Source organism: Ceratosolen solmsi, unplaced genomic scaffold, assembly GCF_000503995.2.
Source record: "Ceratosolen solmsi marchali unplaced genomic scaffold, CerSol_1.0 scaffold11, whole genome shotgun sequence".
NCBI classification, from domain to species: domain Eukaryota; kingdom Metazoa; phylum Arthropoda; class Insecta; order Hymenoptera; family Agaonidae; genus Ceratosolen; species Ceratosolen solmsi.
Window position 1 is genome coordinate 3978807 of NW_011948416.1, and position 22996 is coordinate 4001802.

A 22996-nucleotide genomic window follows, 5' to 3' on the forward strand; every position below is an offset into this window, starting at 1 on the left:
ACTCATATTTGTTAAACATATTTTTAATAATTTTCAAAGATCTTTTAACTTGCATAAGAATCTTTGTAAATGAATTTTTTTAAATATTCTTTCTCAAAATTTAAGAATAATTTTATTTATGAGCACATTCAATGTAATTTAATATCTAAATACGGAATAAAGAATTTTGAAAGATTAATATCTATTAATTAATAAAAGTATAAAAATAAAAAATAAAATTATGTACAATAGAGAAGCATTTTTATTGTCATATTAAAGCTTTATATCTCCGTCGTTATTATTTAATCTTTTGTTAAATCTTTTACAAATTATCATACTACTATATAATTTTAAAAAAATATTAAATGTTTCTACTTTAATCCAACAATCTGATAGTACTAAGTATTTATATTGAAATATTTTAAATAAATTTTCTGTAACATAATTAATTTTTACACCAGATATGTGGAATTAAATTATGATATATTTATTGACATTTTTATTTAATTTAAGTTTGTAAAAGTAACATATTGGGACAAAAGAAAAAAAAATTATTTTTCGAACCACGATTTAATATCGTTATGAATACATAAAATGATATTTAAAATAAAGCTTTCTATGAACATTTGGAAAAAGTATGCTTTTTCTTCATACAATTTTCACTAAATAACTTTAAGGAATACTTGAAAAGTACAAACTAATTATAACAATTTCTTATATAACTTTCTAAATTATCAGTTTATATTGTTTATACATTTAAAAACATCATATTCAATAATGATTTAAAAATAAATTTATATACCTGCAATAATTCCTCATGCACGAATTACTCGATTGTAAAATATGGTAACTGGCAATTTTTTTTTTAATTGAAAAGCTTTTATTTTATCATTATATCGATCATAGTATGTATATATATATATATATATATATATATATATATATATATATATATATATATATATATATATATATATATATATATATATATATATATATATATATCGAGTATCATATAATGAAAAATATTAAAATTCGTTGCATTAAAACAGTTGACCTGAATTATAAGGTAGATTAATTTCAAATACCTGCAGAGGTACAAAATTGCTAATGACAAATACAATTATTTCCTTTTATAAAATAAATTATGTAAAATATTTGCATAACAAAAATTTATCTGATTTAATAAAGAAAAACGTTTCGGCCTTTCGAATGTTAATATTGTTGTAAATGAGCTTGTCATTGCGCAACAATATGTCCAGTATAATTAAAATAACTCTAATATCTCTTTGCTTTAGGAATAGTTCTGTAATAGTAATTATTTGTGAAAGTCTTGTGATTCAGGTAGACAACAACAAAAGAGAAACAGCTTTTAAACACAAGAGTATATAAAGAACTTACGTCGTGAGAGAGGGAGCGACTCGTGTTCCAGTTTCCGCGAGGTGAGTCTGACCCGGTGGTATGACAATGGATGGTGTCGAAACTGATTTCTGTAGAGGCAATCGTGATCCGGTCACCCCAGGCATCAAACCCACATTGTCTCCTAGCCTCTGGCCTCCTCTTTTCACCACCACTTTCTTAAACTCACTCTGTAAAACAAAAATGTGCTAAACTCAATTATGTGTAATAAATCTTAAAACTCTTAAAAACTTTTCATATTTCAATTATATATAATTCATCGTCATTAGTTTTAATGACTAATATAGGTATTATTATTTTAGTAATAAAAAAGTTTTATATTCATTTATCATATATAGTATATAGAACGAAGTAATAACAAATATGAAATATATCTTTATTAAGAAATAGTTGAATTTATAATGTAAGTGAGAATTCAATTAAAGGATCAGTATATTAGCATCAGCATTCGCTATTTCTGCACAACTAACAATATACAGTTAGAAGAAACAGTATAAAAATTCGCACAATTTTAAAAGTATCCGAAATAATTTTAAGATACTAAACTGCGCGTACGATAATAAACTACATGAAGCGAGCGACTTTTAAAATGTCAAATATATTAATTTCGAGTTTGTAAAATATAATAAATTTGAGAATAAGCTCAAAGTAATACCTGAACGAAATCGGCTTCATTTAGCGAATGTGTACTGGACTGCGATACGGAAACTCGAGTTTTATTACTTGTATCTCTAGCACGGGATTTGCCATCCAGCTCCAAGTCCATATCACTATCCAGGCTACTTAAGCTAATACTTCGTTGTCGCTAAATAATATTAAGAAATTAGTTAAAAACGGTAAACATGAGCATCATAAAGTTATTTAATCTTAATTTTTTTTTCTCTATATGATTTGACTGATTTGTTAAATAAATGTTTAACAGAAGATGCTTGGTTCTTGAATTTCTCAATCAAGTGAAAAAAAATTAAAAAGTAACAAATATTAAAAAGTAACAAATGTTTTGTACTTTAAAAATAATTAATATATCTATCATTTACGATATTTTGAGCCTGAAGATGATTGTGATCAGAGTCCCGTCTCTGATGCCTCGAATCTTCCAGATCAGTCCAGCTACGCCGTCTATCAATACCCTGGAGTATCTGGTTACAGGCATGAATTTGTCCTCCAATCGTCATTGCGGAAAAATGCGTGGGTGAGCTATTGGTCGAGCAATTAGTGAGGAGATCAGGATCCGACCCATCCTGGTCCTGATGATGGTGTAATGAAGATTGAACAATGCCATCAATGGAGATGACCGGGCAGAGGGACGGACAAGAAGTGCTGAACCTTTGCAGATGTTCGCTCTGCTGTGATCGATTGGCGAGAGCCAGCGTGAGGTCTCGCATTTGATGAATCTTGTCATGAATCTCGTGGAGGTGGCGCAGAGGCTCCTCTAATAAATCAAAAATTTTTTTCTTAATGTGGCGCAAGTTGCTCGATATCTTCATACATTCAATACCAATTACAGGATAGTTATAAGTGCAAACTTTTCTTTTTCAATAAAACCAAAACATTCATCTTTAGTTCAATTATTTCTACTGTTGATATTTTTATTCCCTTAGTAGATTAAATATAAGTAAATGAACATCCATTTTTTTATGAAAAAACCAAGCAATAAGCATTTTTATATATTCAGATCTCTTTTTATATGCTTGTGTTTATGTATACGTGTGTTTTGCATTGTTCATAAAATCATCATTAAATAAAATTATTTTCAAAATAATTCGATCAGATATTATAGACCGAGATTAGAATAATTAAACTGTTCTCATAGTTTTCATTTTAAACTGTCTGTTAAAAAATGATAATGTTTATGATTAAATGATAACCATAAGGAAGATGATATAAATTGTAATCAAACTGAGAATAAGTTTTCTGTAGTGTATATATTAGGTTACAAATTTAATCCTGAATGTCTTCGATGTACAATTAAATGTTTTATTTATCAATAAAAACTATATTTACTTAACATAATCAAATAAATTATTGCTTAATCCATAATATGTTATTTAGCAAAATGTAAGCATTACTGCTCAACGTTTAAAAAATATTTATAATAAAATTCTAGAAAAACAACAATAATTCAAGTAAAAGGTAAATATAAATTAAAGACTTTCATTTATTAAAAATTTATTGCCATGGACAAATTCATTGTAGTATGAATAATTTTGTCAATAACTTATATTTTATGTTTTTATTTTATTTTCTATCTGAAAAAAGATTAGTCTTCATTCTAGATAAAAATGTTTACATCAAATAAACCAATTTATCATTTTCAATTTTATGATTCATATGTACTATTTTTAATTCGTTAAACGTCAATGAATTATAAATATAATAGAAATCATATATGCCTAAATAGATAAATGAATTGCCGAACAAATTATTTCCTATGATACTATGCATTGAATTGCAAAACATAGTAAGGCAGAAACTTTTCGATAACCTACCAACTAATCACACCAGAAACTTGTTCTTATAGTACATATGTTGTATATTCCTTGTATTCATAAATAAATAATTAAATAAATAAATAAATATATATATATATATATATATATATATATATATATAATTTTCGTTTTATTCATTAGAAATATAGTTTATATACTTTGTTCTATATATTGGTATTCGTAAAGGTACTTTCCATTAATTTTTTAATAATATAACTTTATCATTCCATTGTATGTATTATCTTAAATATAATTCCAAACTACTTCTAGTTCTTCCCGACGAAACAGTTTAATAAAATCCATGACTAAACAAAGTCATTTAGCTCATCATGATTAAAATTAAAGCGACGTTTATAAATATTTTTTTTATGATTTTTTAAAATTTTTGTTATGATTTAATAACTATTGTTATTAATAAATTTAAGGATCATGAATCGATAATCAATTATGTATAATCTTTTTGATGCTTATTATTTATCAAATTAGTTTAGAATCGCTTTGACCTTATAACACATTTTAACTTTCTACGATAGCCTCAACTTCTCAATCCATATATTCCTATTTATTTCAAATCAAATAATATGTACTTTCATTTTTAGTTTAGACTAAACCCATTTTATTGCTATTTTTGTATCCTTTCAACTAGTCCGTAATCTACGAACAACAAATTTCGATAATCAAATTTCAGTAATAAACTATTTGACCAATTGCTATTTTAGTATGCCCTGTACCATTTCATTTATATAATCCTTTTGAGTTGAACTGAAATAGAAAATGTAGAATATTGATTCATTTGCTTTAATTACATATTTACAAATTTATTTTAACAATAATTCTAAAATGAATATATAAATTATTAATTCAATAAAATTTGTGTGTAAAAACGATATAAATTTCTTTCTTATTTTTTTATTAACATTGTAAACTAAAAAATATTAAAGCAATTTATTACTAAATTAAGTTAAAATGATATACTGTAGATATGCGTGAATAGGCTTTAAAATAATTCTTTAAATTTCTCTAAAATAGTTCAATGCATTGGACTTTGTACTAATTAATTAGCAATAATTGTTTGTCATAATTAGTAAAATTATAAAGAGTAAGGTAGAAGCAAAACCAATAAACGTCATGTATTATTAATTGTATAAAGTAGCAAACATCATATTTTTTCTGTATAATTTTCTAACGCAGTGATATCATAAGATGATATTTTTAATTTATTGCTCTATTTATGTTTTTTACTTTATTTGTACCATATGTGTATAGAATAGTCACTTTCTCGACCTAATTTCAGTACATGATTTACTAAAAATGTCTTCGTTTATGGATCATTTCAACGTTTTGCAATTGCTTTAACTTTCCTATCTTTTATTACTTGGCAAAGTCGTTTATTAGTCGAACTTGTTTCCATTCTGTTTCCATGATTTTAGTAAATTTCTTACCCGCGCTTAATTTAAAAGATAGTAAATAAAACTGTTATCGAACCATTATTTTCATTTTAGAACTATTGACGAAGCACTTTCTTATATGCGAGTCGTTTTCAAATAGTTCACTTTATATATATATATATATATATATATATATACACTAGCTTCACGTAACTTTAAATTTCAACATTAAAAACAATGAAGATATTCTTATTATTCATATCTTACTACCATATAATTGAAAAACCATTTCTCCATGTAATGTTTTACTTTTTATCTCTAAGGCACTTATTTTTGCAAAGTTCTATTAAATTGATTGATTTCTTACATTGATTCAAAATAGAAAAAAAAATTATCTAGCTATCTATTATTTTATTCGATTTAACTCATTCTTTCGAGGCTTAATATTTAAAATAATCTTATATTAAAAAGAATTTACAAAGAAAAATTTATGTATTTATATAAATACTTGAATGTAAAATATATATTAAACATTTTTTAGTTGTGAGATCTAACATTAAAGGTAAAATACTAATAAGATATTTAGTAATTTACATAATTATTTGAAAAGTAAAAATACTATTATGAATAGAACTCACTTAAGGTTGAATACATTTTGTAGTTTTTTAAACGAATATAAGATTCACGAATGTTAAAAATTGATAAATTTAATTAAATGTAATAAATATAGTAAAACTTTCTCTATTCTAATTAGTTCAAACACTTTAAAACAAATGATTTCTAAATAATTTCCAAGATGAAAATTTGTAAATAGTGTAATAGTTATAAATAGCCTTACAGTACATAGAAGCAAAAAGAACAAATATATATTATTTAAAATTCATTTTAGCAAAATAAAACTTTACGTAATAATTATTTCATATTGTCATTCATGATAAATTAAAATTACCATATTATTGCATGTTAATAGTTTATTGATAATTATCAATATCTTATCCATTTGCTAAATTATAAAATTTTTTTTTATAATAAAATTAAGTCTAAGTATAAAAGCCTATAACTATTGGATTAACACACGTGTTTCATCGCATAATTAGTTTATAATAAACAATTCCTTAATATTTCACGAATTTGCATTATTTTATCATATTAATAGGCCAATAAAAATCAATGAAAAGTATTTGAAAACATAAAATTAGTAAATTCAAAATTAAACAAACAATTATCAAACAAAATTAGAATTCATCTTATACAAACTTTAAAAAGTGTATACTAAATGATGTGTCTAAATTCATTATGATGATCACAATTTTTTATAATATAGATGAATTATCTCAATTGATGAGTTTATATGATAATGAAAGGTTACAGAATTGCAATACAAAAAAAAAGCTTAAATGAGACACTTGGAAAATATTTGAACTAAAAATGAACATTTTAATTCAAAAATCTGATGTGAATCACAAATCCTAAATAATTATTACAAAAAACAAAAGAAAAATACGTTTTATTGTACGACTTACAGAAATCACAAAAGCAAGTGAATTTATATTATAAATAAATAAAAATGAAAAATTCAGGACATAATTAGTAGAATTAATATATATATATATATATATATATATATATATATATATAATGGCATAATTAATTATTCACTCATTCATACCAATGTTATCAATTTTAAATGAAGAATTTATTAATAATCTTTTTAAAAATAGCGAATTACTGATTGGAAATGTTTCATACATATTATTTAAAATGCGCATTTTTTGAAAGTGCAGCGATTACTTCAAAATGAATAATTGGAAGATATAATTGAAAAAATACTAGTTTGTAAATTGTAAATATTAGAAAATATCGTACGTTGATTCGAATACTTCCATAAAATCATTAGTGATAAATAATTTTTATTTAAAGAATTTTAGATCTTATTAAAAAGTAAATATTTAATTCACATCTTATACATTTTTACACAAATTAAAGTGATTTACGAGCCGCATGTACTTCTCAACACTTTATTAGTTATTGATTGACGACTGCAGCTGAACACGACTTGCTCCATTTATAGAAGAAAACAAATTGTTCATATAAAAAAAATCAGCAATTCAAAGGCTACTTTTAGAAACAATAAAATAAGAACCATTTAGTTGAATAAATCAATTAAATATGAATACGAATTGGTAAAATAGTTTGATAATAGGCAATAATGAATTTATTTAATAAAAAATTCACTTTCAAATAATTACAATTCAATTAAAAAATTTTCGTAACAGTGAGGCTCTTGGTGAAGTCATGCAATTATAAACAAATTAACATTACATAAAATGATCTTATTTATTATACATCTATTATATTATTTGAATATTCTAAATTATTATAATGTTAATAAATTTATGTACATTCGTGCATTATTCGAAATGATTTCGAATATATGAATATATAAATATGAAGTCGAATTATACTTTAGAATAATCTAATCATCAAATGCCTGTATTATACAAAGAGTACTTTTTTTTAACTATAGCATAAGAATTGTTTGTACTCATTATTTTCATTATGAAAATTTCATTATTTCTGTTCACTCGTTTCAATCTAATGAAAAAAAAAGAGAGCAATCAATATGTGCGATGCACCATAAGTTAATTGTTATGCATGAAAATAAAATGTTCCAAAATAAATATGCATTCAAAGGCACTGAGCATTATAATAATAAACATAAATAATAAATAATAATATAAATAACGAAATTAAAATAATTGTCAAATAAACCAAGAGCTTTAAGCTCATCGCATATTTGAACTCAACGCAAATTATATTGCCTGTAATGAAATATATTTTCATTTTGTATATTAATGAATAATAGCTTCATTTGTTGTAAAATTAAATATTGTACTGTTTATAAATCTTTTTTCTTTATGTATTTTATCTAATTGATCTAATCGAGCACCATGAATTTTATTACTATTGTGTTGCTATTCGTTTTATATTATATAATATTAAAAATATAACATTTTTTAAATAATAGAAGCAGAGTTATAAAATAAATTAATCCATTTTAATATTATTTTCTCGTCTTTGTATTTCAAAACCATGTGAAGCATATGTTGTCTATACAATTACTATATAAAAACTTACAACTATAGTTCATAAAACTTTTTTACGTTTGTAATACATTCCTAATAAGGCTTCGTTTGAACTCGTTCATTACAATGCTCGATCCTCTTACCTAAAACGGGATAATGTTTGGCGAGGCCAGGCGAATGTGGGGTGACACTAATAATCGGCACCAATGGATTAGATGGATGATTTGAATTATTTTGTCCAGATGCTAACTGCCCATGCTGTTGATGGTGATGACGCTGTTCTTCGGATCCCTCGGACATAGCGATTGTTGTGTGATGGTTACTGTTGTTATCTTTGGTATAATTTTCGTCGGCTAGGAGAAGGTCACCGTTAATGATGGATACACCAGAACATTCCGATTGCGCAGAACCCAGGTAATCTGTTATTACATCCTCATCACTATCTTCTCCGCTGTTTGGACACTCGTCTAAAAATGAAAAGTCTATGATTGGGACAATGTTATAAACAATTAGTTTTACTAAAGAATAATGAAATTATAATTAATTAGTTTACAGATTTAATATGAGAATAAATCCCATTATATTACAAAGGGTATAATTAAAATTATTCTAACACTTCTCATATTTTCAGATACACGTTGAACCAACTGAAAGTGCCAAAATTTTTAACTAACTTTCATTAATATCAATATTATATTATCTCATAATCTCAAATTTACAATTAAATAATTACTTTTAAACATAAAAAATTTAATATAATACTATAAAGTTGAATATAAGATATTTATTTAAATATATGAAATTTTTGGATTATTAAAAAAAAAAGTGGGAACTTTTATGTTTTGAGATAATTATAACATCAGAGGAAAGAATATTTTGTTTTGAATATTTTAATGTCATAAATTAGTTCAAAATATAAATGTAGCCTGTGTCTGGATACTGAGGGTACACAATTGAAAAATTATATAGCATACTATGGCGTGATATCAAAAAAAAAAAAAAAAAAAAAAAAAAAATAAAATTAATAATCGATGAATGTCTCGTTATATCTCCCGTATTGTAAGAGATTAAGTAAACAGAATATACTAATGTTGTCAATAAGAAATTGAAAGTATATAGATATACCTTTTTTAAATCAATTTTCTAAATAGGAACAGGCAATAACAAAATATAAATTTATAAATAATAGATTTAAAAATCACTATAATAAATAGTCAATATTTAAAATCATATTGAAAACAATCGTATTTTTACAAATAAAAATTTTTAATTTGTTTGTAATGAATTTTTATTCCATAATTAAATTAGGAGATCATTCGCTTCTGATACAAATAAAAGATGTTTTTAGTAATCCGTACGTACACTAAGCGAAGAGTGAAATAAGGTTTAAATTTTAATTTAGAATTTGAAATAAAATGTGCCAATGTGAAATACAAAAGATCAATATTTATTTTATGCCTTAGATTTACAAAGCCTGCAAAGTATCGCAAACTAAATCCAATTTTCTCTGTATTAAACGTCAAGAGGATTTATTATAAATTTTTATAAACAAAAAACTACCAACTCAATCTGCTATATTTTCAATAATATCCTGTATTTATACTATCTTTCATACTAATAGATAATAAAACTAAAGTATCTTCAAGGATTTTTTTTTAATGTATAAAGAATCTGAATATTGATAAAAAAAAATCACTACGCTATTCACGATAAAGGAAAAAACATTTACTTGTATATACTACGTTATTCTAAATAAATATATTTTTAAGGGTGTACAAAAATTTGCAATAATTATTTTAATATTAATAAAAATTCGAATAAAATTTTGCTGTACACATAAATTACAGGTAGCATAAAGAAATTTTTAGCCATAATACCAATAACCTAATAATCATAAAATAAATTGCAAAAAAAACATATTGAACAGACAGACAAGTACTTTTACATTCTAAACAAATAATATCCTACATTCATAAAATATGTATCTGACAATTCAATATTTGTTATGAAAATCTACCGAGCAAGAACTACAAGTTAATAAATTGTAATTTTTATAATTTTCATGAAACTAAATTCATAATTTTCGATTTAATGTGCAAATATATTTTTGTTCCTAAATTAAGTAAAACCCATTATCATTTTAGTATCTAAAAATATTAATCTTATAAAATAGAATTATGAAGATAATTTATTAACAATTATTAATTAAAACATTAAAACTTTTAAAAGATACAAATTTTACTAATGTCTTAAATTTTATGCTAGAATTTATTCAATTTCTATCACTTTTATAATAATGAAAAATTAACTTAATAAGCAAACTAAATTCTACTGAAATATTCGTAAATAAATTAACATTTTTACATTTTTATATTGAACAATAATATAGCAAATCTATAGAGTACAAAATCACAATAAGATAAAATTTGTATTTAATAATTTAAACCTTAATTGTTGATTATCCTATTACCTAATGATCTCAATAATAGCAATTAGTTACAACAACAACAACAAAATAAATAAATAAATAAAAAAATACTTCCATTGTTATATCAAAAAGTAAATTTTTATTCAATGCACAATTACAAAGAAATCGTTCGGTCATTTATAAATTCATATGTTTAATACATATGTATACAAACTAAAAATACAAAAACTTATGAAACATTATACTAAGTCTTAAAAGATTGCATGCTACATGCTCCTAACTTTCTACAATAATGAAATTAATTTAATTCTATTAGAGTAATAAATTTAATTAGTAAATATTTTAAACCTGTTCATCTAATATTTACTAAGATATGTTTATCTATTATTTATAAATTGCATGACTTAATAATCTATTTTACTTCAATTAATTAAAATATCGAATTTTAAACATTGGTTAATTATAATATACATATTAAGCTTTTATTACTTTTTTCAATTGGTTTTTCTTAAATCAAATCTTTTAAATTATTATTACAAACAGATTCTAATTTATTACTCGTTGTATTTTACAATTAACACAAATTTATTTCTTACTATCAAAATTTTGTTACAAATAATTAGAAATTATATTATCTCTACATTCAATATAAAGTCAGATAAAAGTTATTTGATACATTCATATATAAATGTCAGATTTTAAACGCATATTAAATTACATTTACATATAATAATGCACAATATAAAACGACATGAATGTACTTTAACAGTAACACTAAGCGTAATAAACTCAATAAATTAAAAATGTAAAAAAAACACCATAATTATATATAAAAAATTCTCTTATTACTCTAGTTTTATCAAATTTGACAGTTTTATATAGTTAGAATATAAATTATAGTAGCTTTACCATACATTTTTAAATTAAAAATGAATCAAATTTAAAGTATTCAAATTCTTCTGCCAATTGACTGAAATTATATTACGGACTTAAATATAATAATCATTGTACTTTTTTATGACTAATAAACATCGATCGATTATTTTCAATAATAAAACAATCAATCAAATAAATTATTTTCAAAAAAATATTTTCAATTTCATCGTTCTAAAACATACCAAAGTTGATCATATTTTTTCAATTTCCCTATATATAAAATTGAAAATAATTTTTTTATTAAAATTTAATATATCTAGTTTACTAATAATTGGCAATAAAGACATATAATAAAGATATAAATATAAAGAAGAATATTTCATTCGGATGAGAAATATTTTATTTAATATGCAATTATAATATTTAATAAATTAACCAATATCAATACAAAATTAAAGATTAAGAAGAAAAGATTTTCTGACTATAAACATAAATTAATTATTATTTTTATAAAAATAATAAAAATTTGAAACAAAAAAACGTTGTAATTTATGAGATTAAATTGACATTCCAAATATTTAAATTTGCATGGAGTAAAATTATACATATAAAGTATAAATATTCATTTTGTATTTAAGAAAAATCTTTTTACCTATTGAACATAAATTAAAATTTTTTGTTAAAAATATTCAAATGAAAAATGGAAAATCGATAATGTAATGGATTTAATACTACAATAATAACATTGGTCTTTGAAAATATGTACTTAAAATATCTAAACGAACAACTTTTATACGAAATGAAGTTTTGATTCCAAACACTAAACATTACTAAAGGCAATTGTACGAAAAATAAATACTTTAAATATTTAATTATAAATCTAATAAAAATGTAAGAAGTTAAAGAAAAATAATCAAAATAATCAAAAAATTAATCTAGACAATTTTGTTTCGGCAACTTTTTTTCTAAAATTCATTGTTTTACGTAATTATTATAATTACCAAGATACCAGAAGATATAAAATATTTAAGAATTATAAGTTTAAAAATTATCCAAGAATATTTCAATTAAAAGATTGCCATAATAAGTATCTTAAATTAATTAAAAACAAATTACTTCTGATCACGCATATATGAAATGTATTTAAAAGAAAAAGATAATGACTGAGCTTGATTCTTTTTTCAATAAATTGGATTGTTTTCTATTCTTGTCTGGACAATATCGAAAAATCTACAAAAGTTGCAATTACCCAGCCAATACATCATTTTATTTGGACCGCCAGTCTTCATTTCTATTACATATCAAAGATATAAAATATAAAAACTTCTGTAGATTTATTTAAATTGCTGCAAATTCAATTTTATGCAATTGAAACTAATTTATTATAATGAGCATTGTATAAAAACTTAAGAACCTTTGTTATTTCTATAATTGATTGAACTATTCAGTGCTTAAATAAACATTGAACGGTAAGAAGAAGTAAATATTTATGGAAAAATAAAAACCATAAAATTCAATTCATGCGATTAAAAAGTAAAATATAATTATACAATAATATACAATAATACAATTTTAAAACTAAATTTGAAATTCCATGAAAATATAAACTCAGAATAACAACAATTATAGATGCTATGTATTCGAAATATTTTTAGAAATAATTCAACATTTTTATCATTTGCTCGCGATACTGTTATCGCTAAAATAACTGCAACATATACAACACACATGTACAGAAAAAACATGCTTTCCAGTCGTAAAAAAGCATTGTCACCAATAATTTAAATATTCAAAAATCAGGAGTATTATGAATGCAGATAATAATTATTATTCAATTGGTATCGTTTACAAAAACATATATCAATAATGAAAAAATATGTATTAACGTTTTTCATACTTTTGAAAATGTATTCGGATTTGTATCAATAGAACAACGAATGAATGTCGAAAGCAAACTGAAAACAGTAAAACCCTCGGCTATTATTATTTTTATATAAGACTATGTAAATCCAATATATATATATATATATATATATATATTGGATATATATATATATATATATATTACGAATATCGTTTTTAAAATATGTAGTTACAGATTTGAATTGTATAGATTTATTACAAATAATTATTTAATATTATAAGATAAAATACTAAATTACAAAAATATAAAATGTGTTAATAAGAATAACAATTTCTCGTATACAACGCGAGTAATAATGTTATAAATAGTGAATTATAATGGTTAAAATAAATTGTGCTACTATTAAAATTATTCACAAACGTTGCTCGAACTTTGAATTGATTTCCAATTATTAAAAATAAAACTAACAATAAATTTACACTAATTCTTGAATTAAGAAACAGTACAATTCTATATGAAACAATCAAATTATCCATGTAAAACATTTGGATTAAAACGTTCTTTGCAACAATACATTAATTTACATAATCATTATTATCTACTACATTAAAATTATATAAATTTATTATTAATTAGCATCTCTAATTACGACATTATAGTCTTGATATTTTATGAATTTTTAATATAATATTACATTATATAAGTATTATATCTATATTGTTTAACTATAGTCCTTTTAGACATTAACCAAATAAAATCCATGATGAACATTTTTATAAAATGTTTACAGTATGACGTTATAGTTGAGCGATGCAAGTGAATATTTAGAGCGTCACGGTTAAAATTTCTGAACTATTCAATCGACACAAAGTTTTCACGTTCCTACTGCAAAAACATAAGCATTTAGTACTATTAAAAATCTATACATATGGAATATAATCCATACGTTGTTCTTTAAGAATTTTAGCCAACTGCAGCTAAAATTTTAATTTACCTTGAAATAGGAGGATTTGGGAAAATCAAAAACCTTATAACTTTATAAAATTATGCTGTACAATACAATAATATACAATAATACTAGATGTTGAATATAATTATAAATACTGCAGCTATAAATCGATTGTATTCATTAGAGCATATTTTACACTTTATAAATTTAGAAAGCTTTGAATAATCTTCTTAGAAGATTCGTATCTCATTTTCTTAAATAGTTCCTGAATAGTATGAGGATGAATGCAACGTATTAACGTCAGTAATACACGATGATTTTGTGAAACAAAAAAATCCTCTCGGTACCTTATGAAAGAAAAATAAATATTATCTCAAAGCATATTGTATATTTCCAAGTATTTCTCCAAATTTATACAATGATTAAATAATTAAAGTTAATTAAAATAATTTTAAATTGTTAAATTAACATTTAGCAATAATTGATTTTATTAGTCTAATGTAATTTTGCACCTTCAAATTCATAATTGTTGCTTTTAATAATTTCGTAACTAAAAAAAAAAATATTGATGCAAATGTATAATCTGCTTGTATTGTAATAAAAATGCAAAGTGAATATATAATTTAATGTGACAATAACTAAGACTTATATTTTTATATACATTGTAAAGACAACAAAAGTCGTAATCTTAAAATACGTTCCAACATATTTCGGAACCGCTTAAATGTTTCGTATAATTATTTAAACCAATCAGAGTATAACTTCAGAAAGGTTGAGAACAAGCAAATAAGACTTGAGAAAATCATTACAATTATTCTAAATTTATACGTAGATCCCCTTTGTCTTTACCACCTCATCGTATATACACACTAGCCATACAATCCCTTATATCTATGTCTGCTATATAACTGGCTCTACGATTATATCTATCCATATATGTGTACACATCGTTGCTGCAGCAGATAACAATCTTTCCACTTTATGATACTAATGTTGTTAATTCCTGCATCATTTACGTTTCAATGAATGCAGCTGCTGCGAGAGCGCGAAAACTGGGTCGCATAGATATATCGCGAACACGCGAATCTATGCACGTTCACTATGAACTCCTTCGACGCGTAACCAAACACAATTTTCCGCATAATTTTTCTTACTTCTCTAACTCTTCTGATTTATTTTTTTTTTATTTTCCTGTCTTAGACTAAGGATGATATGTAATTTTTTTTTAATTTTTAATGTCGAAATTCGACTTATATAAACTATTATAATACACAATGCACTTCCGTAGTCTTTTAGACTTTATTTTAATTTGTAATTAAATTCATTCTGTTTCTTTTTTCTTTCTTTCTTTTTTTTTTTAATTGAAATGATGCAATTTTTAGTTTCTAATATTTACTTTCTACAATTATACAGAAAATATGCCATAAATATTCATGAATCTATTTGATAACTAATAAATATCAATAACTAATAAATATCAAAAGGCGTTTTAACACAGTCTGTGTTAGTTATAACTTTCTTAAAATAAACACATCGAGTGTTTAATTCATACAATATTTATCGATTAAAAAAGAAAATTTTATTTGTTACGAATAAAATTCTTTTAAAATTAAAAAATTAGTGCATTTTATATTTATTATTTATATTATTTATTTATAGTGTAAATTATATAACTATAAGTATGCTAAAATAAAAATTCATTAATTAAAATTATTTTAAATAATATATTTCTTTTACTAGCGTAGATAATTTGATAAAGTAAATAATGTATTCTGCAATAAGTAACAATTCACTAAAATTTTAATTTTTAGACCAAATTGTATGAATCAAAAATATAATTTTACGAAGCTGATACGATTGGATTGGAAAATTTGCACATCACTTTATTTTTTTTTTACATAACGTTTTTACATAAAATCACGAATATTGTAACGAGTAATATTATTATTAAAAATTAAAAATCATAACGATTTATTCAAATGATCAATTATTTTTTTAAGTTTCAACTTTCATTTCATTGTTAAAACAAAGTAAAATTTATTAAAAAGCATTTCACATTTTGTTTAATATTTGGCATGAAATTTAATTGAAGCTTAATATTAAACATTGATTATTGATTATTGATGTCAATACTTATAATGTTTATTTCTGTATATAATTCTATATAATGTTAATTCTGTCACAGATTTTCGACATTTTGCAAGGAATATAAAGTATACCTATTAAATTAATTAATTCTTGTATCTAATGTATTTTTACACTTGCCCCTTTCATTCTCAAACTCTCTATAAGCTTAGTGTGTAAGTGTACCGTTGTGTAACTTTATTGTAAAAACTATTAGCGTCGAAAAATACAGTCTAGTATTCTACTTTATTCTGTCCGTACAATATTAAAATTTGTATAAGAGCTCATACATTACGGTGTATTTAATTGACGAACTTAAATATATAGAAATTTTTAATATTCGTAACACATATCAATCTGCATTCAAAGTAGAAAATTTCACGATTTTCATACTCAAATTGGTTTTGATCCTTTAAAAATCAAGTATAATAAATTGAATAATAAAAAGATTCTTAAATATATGCAATGTGCAATAAAAACATGCTAATCAAAATCAAATACTATTTTTTGATAAATTGTAAAAAAAAAAAAAAAAAAAAAAGCTATTCCCAATAAATGAATAATGAGGGAAAAAAAACAAAGAAAAATTATAAGTGAAACTGAATATAGGCGTTAAACTATAGCTCAAAAAGTCATAACGATAAGGTAGTGTATTTAATCGTATATAATTTGATAATTTATTGCAGTATCAATGATACAAATTAATAAAAAATACTTGATAAAAGATTTACATTTAAAAAAATCTTAAATCTTTTCACAAACTGAAACTTTTCCCCATCTTCCACGTACATAAAAAATTAACAAATGATTATAATGTACTGTGATTAATTTAATTTAAATTAAAAAAAAAATAGATTCAATCTACGCATTGTTTTAACAATTACAAACATTATTTGATAAAATTTATAACTTGTCGATAATGGTTACAATTTTAAATGATTTTTAAAAATTAATATCTTGTATTTCCACGTGAATCTATCATCAAAGAAAAATATAATAAATATTATTTGAATTTATATTTAATTTTATTAATAATAATTTTCTATATTATTGTTATGATTTATAGTTATATACACCGAAATATTAAGCAAATAAATAAAAATATTAATCTTCATGTGTAACTAAAATTATAAATATTAGTTATACTGTAAATGATGAAGCGCAAACAATTATTTATATATTTCGTGGAATAGCTATTATCTTTGGAGCTGAGGTTTTCTCAGTTATCTAAAAATTCAGAACATCATCGGAAGACGTGAGACGCTACCAAGAGATTCGATGTCTCAGGAACCACGTTCCATATTAAGAACCTCGGAAACATGTTGCAAATTAAAGAAGAATAAAGGAGAAGTAGAGAGAGAATATAGATAGTCGTAGGGCATTTTTGCTACTTCAATTGGCCTTAGGTTTCTTTCAATTCTTATAATTTTAATAAATTATTATCAATCAATGTTATTGTTTATTCTCGAAAGGTTTTGCTTATATTTGGCTAATATTATTCGTTTTCGTGATTCATCTACCCGCTTTTAAAATAACCGTACAATATAAATTGATTGAATACAATGATAGATTAGCGAAATTATATTATAGTCACGCGAGAATATAAATTACCATTTCATTTAATAAAACATCTTGCACTAAAGTATTCACAAATAAATAGAATCTTTATATTAAAAATGATAGTATGGTATACTATATTATAACAGAGATATCGTATTCACGTAAATACGTTCGATTATCAGATTCCGGGATCAAAACGTAAATCTAACTTCCGTTAGAAAACGTAATCCTCGTTTGTTCTTTTTTTATTTAACTAAAAAATAGGATTTAAAACCATAAAAAAAAGTTCAACGGAATGTTCGTGATTTGACAAATTCCCATCACTTAGAAGTATCCAACAATATCGTAGAATTTATTGAAACGATAAACGGTAGTATTGAATAATCCACTATCTTCGTTCAACATTTCCACCACTTTTGAATCATAGTTTTCTATGATTATAAAACATACAAAATATCTCAGTATTTACCTCAGTCTTCATGCGCTTAAAACAACAATACTTACGTTATATCAATGGTTATGTAATCAAATCTAAAGTTCTATTAGTAAAAAAAATTTCCAGATAACACTCTTTGGTTATCCCACGTATATCATTTGGGTAAGCAAAGCTTCATTGTCATGATAATACATACAAAACATTGTAATACCTCGTTATATCATAAACAACAACAAAGATTGTCAACAGCATTTGCATTATACTTATCGATGGCTTATCCGTACGCCTATATAAGCTTATATTACACTTTTAATCGTTATATTAATCAATCAGCACTGGAATCTATCGGCATTAATCCGACCCTCGAATGCTGAAACAACGCGCCCTGCTTTCTCAACGGAAAACTTGTTAAGATTTGAATGCTTAATCAACTTCGCACCTTAGAACCACCATAATTGATTAACAAGGGAAGGAATATTTGCTAATAAATTATACTTGATAATCTAATACTCGCTATCCAAACGACAATGAATTTATTCGAGTGTAAATCGCCCCCCCCCCCATCACGCTGTTTAATATACACTCAGTTACACACTTTAATTATCTTCACAACGTTGAAGTGATTTACGATGTATATGATGATGAGAGTCTAACTTCTTGATTCAACTAAGATTCTGACAATTACGTGTTGATTTCTCCATGGATATCAGATAATAATGCCAGTCATATTGGGGAACGTGATTCACAATTATTTCATAAAAATAGTATAAAATGTATCAGAAGCTTATAATAAAGAAAGACAAATCAAAAAAAAAAAAAAAAAACAACAACATATGGAATAAATATACAAATTTAGTTTGGTTTAGTTTAGTTTAATTGTTTAAATGCATCGACATTTGACAGTTTACTCTATTAACAACGATCGAACGTAGAATATGATATTGAAAATTTTATAAAAAGAGTATGGCTCATATGCAATAATAAATTGTAACCTTAGTAATTGAAGACATATAATTGATAGTTACGTATGTAAATAATGATGATTTCCAATATATTACAAATAAAGAATTAATATGATTTCTACCTAATGGCGTGGTAAACAAGGACACTTTCGCTTCTTCTAATACAATAGAATAAAAGAATAAAGTGCTTTATAATTGTGTGTATATTTATACGTAATTTGGTTGGAGCTGACAATCGGAAGAAAGAAAGGAAATGCTCGCCGGAGCTCGATAAATTGCTTACTATCCAATCTTATGCGAGAGGCACACCTTAACAATACAGGTAAAACGATCGTCCACATTTAACGGCAAAGGGTGAAATGTAGTCGCGAACGGAGTCAGAATCGAAATAAGAACCGTAGCCGGTCAAAGACTTGATCAACCCGAGGGAATGGACGTGGCTATTTGTTATCGCACAACTCCTCGGTGGTGCATGCACAATGCCTCAGGGACTCGACGATCCGGGGGCATAATTCTTAGGCTGCAGCACATAGTTTGACGCGCAGCCGCGATAAATCGGTGGCGCTGCAACTACGTCTCGACCCGAGTCTCCTTTGATACTTGATACATCAGCAGCGACTCGCGATCAGCGACGTTTGTAAAGTCGTTTGGATACGATGACTATTACTTCCGCACCAGCACACCTCTAAGCCAGCAACTTTCCCATATTGATTTTACACGCGTGTTTTTTGTTATATTGGCGCACGGTATTATAACTTTATTATATTTTTTTTTCTCAAAAAGCTCGCTTGATTGAGCTACATTTAAATAGTAATAAATGTATTAGATATTTGAAAATTAAAACGATGCAAATAACATTTTTGTATATTCCAATAGAATTTTTATAATAATAATAACAATAATAATAAAGTAGTAGAAGTGATAGCAATTCTAGGAACTATAACAGCAGCAGCAGCAGCAGCAACAACAACAACAACAACAACAACAATAATAATAATAATAATAAGAGAAAAGAACAAATTATATTATTAAATTAAATATCGCACAATTAACATTTTAAATTTACATAAAAATTTTTATAAATATAAAGCGGATGTTCTAAAATTCAGAAATTTTTTGTAACACTTATGCGAAATTTCATCTATTTTGTACATATATATGTATTATATATACAGATTTAAAGGCATTTATAAATTAAGATGTATTTTAAAAAATATATAAAGGAGAATTTATATTGTATGAAAAGATAGCTTTTTACGAGCTACGGATACATTTTCATTTAATTATATTTAATATTAACATATTATTCTATAGCTTTAATTACATTTATAATAATTATTAATTGCTTATATTACAATTTAAATTGTACTTCAATACAATATAATTCAAAACTTTTAATAAATTAAAGTAGTTGTGTTTCAAAACAATATATAGATAGTGAATCTGAAGTTTAATATCCGATGAATCTTACTAGCTCTGAATCAAGTTTCACCTAAAAATACATAAAGTAAAGTTATACAACTGGAATGATATTGGGACACTGATTCAAATAGACAAAAGAAAGAGCAAAAATAATATGAAAAATAAGAGAAAGATAAAAAAATCGACTCGAGCATTCCATTATCCATATAGAAAAGGCCTTTCACAAGCGTACGACGACGATATTGAAAACAATGAATACCGATACACTCGGTCTGAAGAAACCATGCAAATGTACGGGGGCACGCATTCGCCGACATTTCATGCACGTACGATTCATTCGACCGAAGCAGCGTTACGGAAGATGTCGGAGGAGTTAAATAGATAATCGGGCAAATCTAAACACAACGCACGTACTTCCGGAAAAAGCTTCCCGGAAGTTTCACTAACTGCAACTACTCTACTGCTAATACACTATTACTACTACTACTGTTGTTGTTGTTGTTGTTGTTGTTGCTGCTGCTGCTGCTGCTGTTATAGTTCCTAGAATTGCTATCACTTCTACTACTATTACTACAATTATTGCTACTACTACTACCACTACTATTACTACTACCACTACTACTAATAGTTTTTAACATTTTCTTAAAAGAAAAAAAAAGTTTATTATTACCATTGCCGTCACGATGTAAAGGGCAAAAATAAAATCGATACCCTTACCGGTATCTTAGTTCGTTTCCCGTCTAAATTCTGTACATGAATAATGCACAAAGTTGTTCAAAAACAAATTTCGTACGTTAAAAAACAACAAGTATATTTCTGTAAAGACAAATTAATTTTTATAATTTCCTCTTGGCACTTATATTTGCAATTGTTTTTACCGAGACTACTGGATTAAAATTTCGTATTTTTGTACAATTGTCATTTATACTACACTTGTTATATTTAAATTTCTATAAAATTTAGTATAATTAAAATTCGATAGTGCCAAAGTAACATAAAACGACTCGATATATTATTTGTAAAACTAATAATAGTAGATAATTATTAAATATTAATTCATAATGCAGTTAATTGGTAGCAATATATTAATTTCAGAATCCATTTATTATAAGTAATCTAATACACTAATTAAGTATATAATGTTTAATTTTAATCGTCTCTTCATAACAATCCGAAAGATACATAATGAAAAAAATTAATTAATCAATTAATTAAAGAAAATTAATCTTTCCTAAACAAATAAAAGAATACAAGACGGAAATAAAATTTTAATTTCTAATTGTAATAAGTATAATTTAAGATCACAATACCCAGTACTTCACACAATTATATATCAACTCTAAAACAACATTACTATATATCATAAAACTTTATTGACTACTTATGTTTAGATCAATTTACTAACTTGATTAAAACAAACATACAGCTATTGAGTATTAAATAGTATTTATTAAATGAAATAATAAGGATTAGAAAGCTTACTGTGCAAAAATAAAGATAGTTCAATACAATAGAGTACGCAAAGGAGTTAAAATAAAAATTAGTCATAAATTTTTACTCTCCCTATGAATTGGAAATAATATTAATATAAGTTCCATCGTCGATAATTCTTTATCGAACATACCCATTTATTTAATATTTATTATTAATAATATTTAAGATACTAGACAAAAGAACTAAAATGTAATATATTAATACTTAATATTAATCTTTATTCTCAGTAACATAATAGGAACACTATTCGACTCTAATCTAGAACTGTAAATTTGTAGATTGTAAAGGAGACATTAAACAACAGCGTACCGCATTTGCTTTCTATGTGGAGTTAGTTTATACCACTAAGAATTAAAAAAATGCGTAGATACATAATGGAAAGCAACAGTATCATCTCAGTCATTTGTTCGAGTAGTAACCGCATTACTAATAACCCTTAATTAGCCCTTAAAAACTAAGTAACCCTTAATTTCCATAATTATCCAAATTAGATCTTTTGCTAATTCGCGTGTATTTG

At 24.5% G+C, this 22996-nt stretch overlaps 1 protein-coding gene across 1 annotated transcript in view; it reads right to left on the reverse strand.

The window, feature by feature from the left end:
* Positions 1 to 22996, reverse strand: part of cyst (rho guanine nucleotide exchange factor 18 cysts) — a 58020-nt gene that overhangs the window by 21778 nt on the left and 13246 nt on the right. The window contains exons 3-6 of the mRNA XM_011495712.1: positions 8508 to 8831; positions 2436 to 2830; positions 2054 to 2203; positions 1381 to 1568 (exon numbers count right to left, since the gene is read on the reverse strand). Coding sequence (XP_011494014.1) covers positions 1381 to 1568; positions 2054 to 2203; positions 2436 to 2830; positions 8508 to 8831 — 1057 coding nt within the window. The remainder of the gene's footprint in view (positions 1 to 1380; positions 1569 to 2053; positions 2204 to 2435; positions 2831 to 8507; positions 8832 to 22996) is intronic.